The sequence below is a fragment of the Rhinolophus sinicus genome, chromosome 15 (assembly GCF_057876585.1).
Source record: "Rhinolophus sinicus isolate RSI-liver-muscle chromosome 15, RSI-T2T, whole genome shotgun sequence".
NCBI lineage: Eukaryota > Metazoa > Chordata > Mammalia > Chiroptera > Rhinolophidae > Rhinolophus > Rhinolophus sinicus.
Genome location: NC_142515.1, coordinates 76,114,128 through 76,121,982, shown reverse-complemented (window position 1 = coordinate 76,121,982; position 7,855 = coordinate 76,114,128). Strand labels below are relative to the sequence as shown.

The following is a 7,855-nucleotide window of genomic DNA, read 5'->3' as shown; positions in this document are numbered from 1 at the left end:
ACCTCTCCTCCTAATGCCACCACAGGAACCAAGTTTCCAAAAAGGTTTTATTACACACACAGGGGATGGGGCTCAGTCCTTCTTGGCTGCTGCCTTTCTCATGGCTGCAAGGACGTTGCTCAGCTCCTCTCTCTTCCTCTTGGCTCGGATGTGTGTCCCCACCTGCAGGCAAGGCGACCATCAGCCTGGAGCCCTACCCCACCCTCCCTCTTGGCACAGATGTATTATCTCCCTACCTGCCTGGCAAGGAGGCCATCAGCCTGGGCCCCCACCCCACCTCGACAGACCACCTACCCTTTTCTTGATGAACTTCAGGGCTCTCTTGTCCTTAGACACCTTGAGCAGCTCCATGGCACGCCGCTCATAGGGGGCAAAACCGCACACCTCTCGGATCATGTCCCGCACGAACTTGGTGTGTTTGGTGAGGCGCTGGGGGGTAAAGGGAGGCCATCAGGAGGGGACGCTCCAAGGCCAGACTACATGGGGTCACATCTGGAAACTCAGCTGGAGTGTTGTGACTGGTGAAATGGAAGCACCAGTCCTCCCCCCTACGCCCCGTGTCAACAACATAGCATGTCATGCCTGGCCCTTTGCACAGGCTGTTCCCGGGGCCTGTCCAATCCCACTGGACACAGGCTGCCACCATGGAGTCGGGGATACTTAAATGAAGTGTGGACAAAAAAGGCTGCTGTAATGAATCATTCCTAACTGGGCAGGTCGTGGGGGGTAGTCATGCCCTAGGCCTAGAACTTCTTTGGTGAAAGATTAAGCCAGCTTTGTCCATGGTTCTTGTGCATTTAGGTTAGCACACCTCTGAAATGCCAGGAATAATATCCTCCCAAGGTGTGACCATCCCTGAAAGCACATAATCTTAACAATCTTGTCAACCAACCCCCAGCTTGCTTCCTTAAATTCCTTCAATTTCAAACACATAGAAGAAACTGCAAACTTAATCTCTGGAAGCATTTTAGATTTTGCTTCCCAGCAATTGTCAAGCTGGATCAAATAAAGTCTTATAAAAATTCTTTACAGGTTTGTACGTTTCTTAAGTAGACAGGAACCTATAAACCCAGACTGGCCTGAAATTCCTCAACCTGACTCTCAGAATAAGCTTTCCCTTTACATTGCAACCTCAACCAAACTCCTGTTCTGCCGCGCAAAGTCGTGCTCGTATGTCGAAACCTGCTCCTACACCGGGCCCGCAAACTCGCTCCGCCTGCCCAGCTTCCATCGCACAGGCAGGTGGAGCTACGTGCGTGGCCCAGGTGGGCGTTCGCCGCGCAGGCGTGTTAAGATGTTTGCCCCTACCAGCCCGACATCCCCTTGGTTCAGCCCTTGCAGAGTTCCCCACTGCCCACGAGACTCGACACGCGGCCTGCGCTCCACCGCGCTCTTCGTAGCCTGAAGCCTGTGCCCTGGCCGGAAGGCCCTTCCCACATCCTTCCAAGAGGTCCCCGAGCGCGCGCCCCAGAACTTACCCCACGGCGGCGGCTGTGCCTCGGCTTGCTGACGTTCTTGGTCACCTTGTGGCCCTTGTTGAGGCCCACGGCCATGGGGTAGCGCAGAGCCATGGCTGTGGACAGGGACGGGAAAAAGGGATGGCGGTGAGTCCCGGTTCGGCTACGGCCGCCCGGAATCCCGCACCCTGGTTCCCTCGGGGTCGCTCGCTGCACCCAGCCATCCCCCCGAGCCGCACTGGGACGCCGAGGGTCAGGATGGAATCGGATACTACCCGTGCGGGTAGCAACTAACCTGCTGCTCCTCAATGGCTGCCACAGCTGAAGGGCTGACACCGCACGGAACTCTGGGATATCTATTCCCCGCAGGATGCGCAGGCCAGAGAGGCAGGAACGCCGCGGGCTCCCCCTCGCGGCTGGAGGCTTCCCTGAGCATGCGCGTTTACTCCAGCGGGCCCTAGGAAGGAGTCGACTTGGTGGGCGTGCCTGTGGCTGCGGTGTCTCCCTATACCGGTTAGTTGAAAGTTCGAATCCCACCTCTGCCGATTGCTGTCTGGCTAACTGGCTGACCCTACAGTTGGCAGAGGACACCTCCCAATACCTAAATTTCTCCATTTATAGAATGAGGACAATAATAGGACGTATTCCAAACTGTTTGAACAAGATATAATGGCACCTGGCACAAAATAAAACTTCCATAAACGGAGGTATTGGTTTCATTCTATAAAAGGCCAAGCTCTGGGCTAGGGCTGAGGAAGACGATGTTAGTATAGTGCCCACTGTGTGACACCTAATATAATTTGATGTAATTTTGGGGGGTGCAGAAATGGGAAGTGTGATGGGAACAAAAAGAAAATTTTTTCTGGTCTTTAATTTTCAAACCTATTCATCTCAATGAGATGGTCTCAATTTGGAGTTAGTCCTTCTAAACACCTGCTCATCTTAGAGCCTTGAGCAGCCAACAGTAGCTAGCATTTTATAACATTGTATTCATTTTACAGTTTTTATCTTTACAATTGCTTTTTCTTTATGCAAGCACCTCTAGTTTTCCCTTTTAGGGAAAGTGTGAATTTTCAACTCATTGATGTAAATGTCAGTGAGGCGCACAGACAGCCCACATTTTGCCTTAAGGAGCGATAGTCCCGTGTCAGAATCCCCACTTTTGCCATTGACTTCCCCTCTAAGCCTCAGTTTTCTCATCTGTAAAATGAGACCATGAGATCACGAATGTCAACTGTGTAGTGCCCGCCCATGTTATCATTACTGGTACACAAACCATGTACTTAATGCAGCAAACAAAGCACTTAGTCCAAGATCAGTACCCTTCATTCTGCCCGACTTTCTGGGTGAGTCCACCTCTCTCCCAGCCTCAGTTTCTCCACTTGTGAAATGGGGTTAAGAGTTCTAGTACATACATTCCCCTCTTCTGTGCGTGCTGTCAGCAAATGGGAAGGATCAAGGAATTTGAACAACAGATGTGTAAGGGAAGAAGGATTTTTATTATGAAACAGGAGGCTGAGTCTAGCTCATAACAAGTTCTTTCCCTCCTCCCCGTCCTTGGCCCCTACCATCGAGTGGACAGCTTTTCAGCTCTCCCTTGCTTGGGGCAAGGGTTGGGTGATGCTCGGAGATTGAGTAGAAAGAAGAAATAAGGTGGTTCCAGATGGGAGACAGAGAAGGTTCCAAGGGTGGCTCAGCAATGGTGCGACCTGTTTGATATGGCCAGGGCTCTGGGGCAAGACACATCACCTCTCTGAGACTGAGCCCCAGTTTTCTCATCTGCAAAATGGAAGCAGGGATCATCTGAGAAGATTGAGTTAATGCCTTTCAAGTCCCTGACAAGGTACTGGCACACAGTCACCGCTCTCACACTGGAGTTTTCATTGTTTCCATGGGCTGGTAGTTTTTCTTGGTTTTCCTTTTCTGTCTTGGGCCGGGGCCACTTTCTCAGAGGTGTCTCGGTTTATGTCCCAGCTTCAGGATGGCTGGATGGAGGGTCCTCCTCTAAGAAGATAAAGGGGCTCCACCACCAGGAGCTCAGGCAGTGGCGGCAGCAGTGATGTTGAGCTCCTGGCGGATGAACCAGGCCCTCGGGCGTGGCAGCCAAGCCCGGATCAGGCAGAGCAGATGAAAGCGCCATGGGTAGAAGACACCAGAGGCACGCGTGGCACCTCCGCGGATCACGGCCAGGGCTGCCTTGGGCCTCAGGGCCGCCTTGGCCCTTGTGACACCCCTGGGGATGGGAGGGAGTGGTGGGGCCTGCAGCTGAGGCTGGGCGCCCCCACCCCCCCAACCCCCGGCTCGAGCCCCTGGCCTTACCTGATACCCTCGGCAGCCGAGGCGCGATCCTGGAGGCCCAGGATGCACATGGTGATGGCCACATTCACGTCCTGCAGGTCCAGCTCCCGCCGCAGGGAGCCGAAGAAACTATCCAGGGCGAATTTGGCCGCCGAATAGGGGCTGGAGAAGGACGTGGGCACGCGGCCTGGGGGCACGGGACAGCAGCTGCTGAGCAGCCACAAGCCGCTCCCACTCCTCCAGGAAGCCTTTCTGCACCATCCAGGCTGCACTGAGGCCTGTGGCATCCCCACTCCCTGCCCCCCATGCACGCACCGAGCAGTGAGGACACCACCACCAGGGAGCCCTTGCTGTCCGTCAGACTAGGCAGCGCCAAGGATGTCAGTTGCACGTAACTCAGGAAGTTCACCTGGAAGCGACGACTGACAATCACGCAGCGGACAAGGAACACCAAGCCCAGAAGAGGCAGGGGGAGGACCGTATAAACCTGGGGGCGGGGCTGGTTAGGGATAGGCGTGCCCGAGGGTCGGGGCGGAGTCCCTGATGGAAGAGCTGGAGCTCAAGTTCAGAGGCGGGGCCAAGGCCTAGAGAGGGTGGAGCCTAGAACCAGGAGGTGCGGAGCATGGGCAGAGAGGAGCAGGGCCCGAAGAGGAATGGGGGAGAGGGTGGAGTCTGGGAAGGGAGGGCTGGAGTGCCGATCCGTGGGTGTAGCCAAAGTTGAAAACAGGTGGAACCTAACATCCCTAAAGATGGGACCTGGGAATAGGAGAAACAGTGTCGTCCCGGGAGAGCGGAGGCAGGACCGAGAGGGGGCAGGTCCAAGAGGCGGAGCACCTGCATGAGCCAGCTTGTCGCCTGGGCGCTGCGGGCCGCAGCGCCTGCCGGGGCGGCACCGAGGTGGTTCAGCACGAGGTAGTCCAGCCCGCCTATCCCAGACAGGCCCATCACCCAGGAGCCAGTCTTTGAGGCTCCACCCCCTTGACCAGATGAGACCCCCCCCTCATCCCCGTCCTTTAAACTAGCAAAGCTCCGCCCAGAGTATTGACCCAAGGAGCTCCGCCCGAGGTAGCGCTCCACAAGATAAAAGAGACCCCGCCCTACTCCCTGGATCCTCCGGGCTTCTTCGCTAATTGAATGGGGCCCGGTCCAGAGTTCCGCCCCTTTCATACAATGAGGCCCCACCCCTAACCAAGCCCCGGAACCTTATAAATCTCCGCCCACAGACACGCGTTACTATCACACCCCCACCCCAGTTGGGTTTTGTCCTTAATGCCTAGGCCTAGGTCCCAGACTCCAGGCCCCGCCCCTCACCCAGCTTGTCCAGCGCAAACTGCACCACGCGCTCGGGCACCTCAGGGGAGGCCATGTCCGCAGCGATGTAGAAGACCTTGGGAGCGCCCAGCTTCCGGCAGTTCCCTACCACCTGGGGGGGCCAGAGCTGCCCGTGGGCCCCTCCATCCCAGCTGGCCCCCTCCACCTGCACGACACACTGGGCCCCCATCTGAAGCCCCTCCCCCACTAAGCCTCCTATTTCATTCCCAACGCTTTACCACTGGGGTCACAAACTTGGCAGCTCGCCAGCCAGAATAGGCGACATTTTATTTGCTCAATTACCAACATTTAAAATTCAGGAGATTTCAAATAAATCTCAAGGTTTCTGGCCCCTCTTGAAATTCTGGAAAGTTTGTTTCCAAGAGCTGTACATTTCCTTGGAACATTCTGTTGCTGAGAAATGTCCACCCACCTCCCTTTTGTGTTTCAGAACCCTGGCTATGTCACACGCTTTGGACACTACCAATATTCCCATTTACTGAGGAACACTTCTTGCTTTACACTCACTGTCTATTTGCATCCATCCAACACCATAACACATGAGAAGGTACTTTTATTGTCTCCGTTAATGAGGAAACTAAGGCTCAGAGAGGTTAAGCAATTTGCCAAATGTCACACAGGAAGCCTGGATCTTTGCAGGGATTCAAACCCAGTACCCATTTTCCATTCTACCCCCCCCACCAATAAACTCAAAATGGGGTGTCTCACCTTCTGCAGGAAAGCCTCAGTGTGGGCAGTGAGCACCAGGTGGGAGCCCAGGCGGGCATAGTGATATGCCAGCTCCTCCCCGACACCTGCACTGGCCCCTGTTAACAGCACACGGGCTCCCTGGAGGCTAGCTGGTAGTGAGAAGGGGTGGTCAGCCTAGAAGGTGCACAGGATAGCCAGTCCGATTCCTACCTCTCCCACCCCAGGTACTCACCTGGGTCGAAGTTGTCAGCCCAATAATAGGCGAAGAACAGGGCTCCCAGCCCGGTGAGGAGCAGGACCTTCATGGCCCTCCCTGGGTCTGCAGCGGGAGAAAGGATGGCCAGCACAGGCCTGGCCCACAGCCACACCCTTCTCCCCAAATGCACCTTTGTTCAAAGAAGATCTTCCTGGCCCTGGACTTGCTCCTCTCCTCCATCTCCACAGCCACCACCTGGTCCAGGTCACCATACAGCTCACCTGAACCACTGCGCCAATAGATACTACAGTGACATAGAGTGATATGAGGAATGTAGAAGGCAAGAGCTTGGGGAGCCCAGAAAGACCACTCTGTCCAGAGATACCCAGAAGGAACTGGACACTCGGGGCTGGGTTGGAGACCTGTCATTAGGGTTAAGACGTGACTTCAGCTGTGAGAGTGATTTACTTGTTCCAGGGAGAAGGTAAAAGAGAAACAGGTTAGGTGATTAAAAGTTCGGGGAGTCATGGGTCTCCCCTGAAAAGGGCACAGGCCCATCACACCTCTGGACTCAGTGGGACAAAGAGGAGAGAGGGCCTTCCAGGACCCAGAGGGCTGAGAAGTGGTGGGATTGGGGCATCCCCATATCTTCAGTCTCTAGATCCAGCCCTATATCCTTTGTCCCCACTACAAAGTTCCAGTTGCCTCCTCCCCGGCTCCCCCATCTTCACACTCCCTTCCTCCCATCCTATATTCTTCATGCAGCCAAACGGATCTTTGTCAAAAGAAATCTGGAGTGCCCCTTCCTGCTCCAAAGCCCCCCAAGGGCTCGCCACTGCCCCGGATGGAGACCAAGCTCCTCACTGCCCACAAGGCCGAGCAGGCTGGCCTCTGCCCACCTGTCGATTCTCATCTTCCCCTACTCCTGTCTATTAAATCAGTTCTCAGAAAAGTGAACTCCTCACCTTTCCCCAGTCATGCCAGCCATTTCCTCAGCAGGAAACGCGCTCCCACTTCCTTCACTTCCAGGGAGAGCTCGTGAAGCCCCTTAGCTCAACCCTCTTACCACCCCTGGCCTTGACCATAGCAGCTCCATAGGGCGAGGCAGGGTTGGATGGATGGGTGAGTGGGTGGTAAGACGGATGGAGGTATGCATGAAGCAGCCGGGCTGCGATGGGGATGGAATGGAGGAACCAGATCCTCGCAGAATCCACTGGCCGCCTGACTTCGCCGGGCCTCAGTTTCCCCGCTGGACAAAGGGGGCGTGCGATCCATTCCGCACTCACAATCGTGCACTCACCCACTCGGGCCTCAGTTTCTCCCGCTGTCCACCGGGGCTGGGGTTCCGGACTGGGAGCCACGAGTACGCCCTTCTGGTGTCCCTTCGCGGCCCAGGCCGGTCGGGCCCCCCCACCGCGCCCCCTCTGGTAGAGCCTGAATCACGTGACTCCGAACCCACCTCCTCGCCGGGAGGGGCCATGCCGCGGGGACTCATTGCCCAGGCGTCGCCGGGCAACGGCCTCCTGCGGACTCTCCCGCTCCCAGACTAAGCCCTGGCTCCGCCCCGTGGACGGAAAACCCACCCGTCAAGTCCGACGACATAACTTAGACCCGCCTCTCTCGAACAATTCTCGCCTTCTCGTTGCCGTGAAAACCAGCTTCTAGGCACGCTCTTCTTAGGCCCGGGCATGAGTTCTTCGCGCGGGCGCGGGTGGATCTTCCAGACTCCGACGTCTTCTTGGGTCACCCTCCGGCCTCACTCCAGACACCCAACTCCCTTCTCCTCGCACGCCTCCACGGCCGAACTACATTTCCCAGACAGCTTTTCGGCGGCCCGCCCCGGAAGACTACGCGTCAATGAGTTCTTTCCCGATGGGACTGC

The 7,855-nt window shown here is 56.1% G+C and overlaps 2 protein-coding genes across 9 annotated transcripts; both read right to left on the bottom strand.

The window, feature by feature from the left end:
- Window positions 1–29: 29 nt before the first annotated feature.
- Window positions 30–1,891, bottom strand: RPL36 (ribosomal protein L36). The gene is made up of 4 exons (XM_019710789.3): window positions 1,753–1,891; window positions 1,479–1,573; window positions 295–429; window positions 30–162 (listed from the first exon to the last, which is right to left on the bottom strand). Exons 2-4 carry the CDS (start codon window positions 1,569–1,571, stop codon window positions 73–75), a joined length of 318 nt encoding a protein of 105 aa, XP_019566348.1. The 5' UTR covers window positions 1,572–1,573; window positions 1,753–1,891; the 3' UTR covers window positions 30–72.
- On the bottom strand, window positions 1,774–7,820 carry HSD11B1L (hydroxysteroid 11-beta dehydrogenase 1 like). 8 transcript variants are annotated; one of them, XR_016018996.1, is made up of 10 exons: window positions 7,557–7,820; window positions 6,010–6,096; window positions 5,796–5,926; window positions 5,067–5,178; window positions 4,590–4,681; window positions 4,071–4,164; window positions 3,777–3,942; window positions 3,328–3,461; window positions 3,026–3,236; window positions 1,774–1,914 (listed from the first exon to the last, which is right to left on the bottom strand). XR_016018996.1 is itself a non-coding variant. In XM_074337655.2 (8 exons), exons 1-8 carry the CDS (start codon window positions 7,573–7,575, stop codon window positions 3,495–3,497), a joined length of 897 nt encoding a protein of 298 aa, XP_074193756.2. In that variant the 5' UTR covers window positions 7,576–7,787; the 3' UTR covers window positions 2,936–3,494. The 8 variants fall into 8 exon arrangements, 6 of the variants coding, with proteins under 6 accessions (XP_074193756.2, XP_019566372.3, XP_019566373.3 ...); XR_012498031.2 differs by lacking the exon at window positions 1,774–1,914 and having other exon boundaries at window positions 2,936–3,236; XM_074337655.2 differs by lacking the exon at window positions 1,774–1,914 and having other exon boundaries at window positions 2,936–3,690; window positions 7,557–7,787.
- Between the last annotated feature and the right edge of the window lie 35 nt (window positions 7,821–7,855).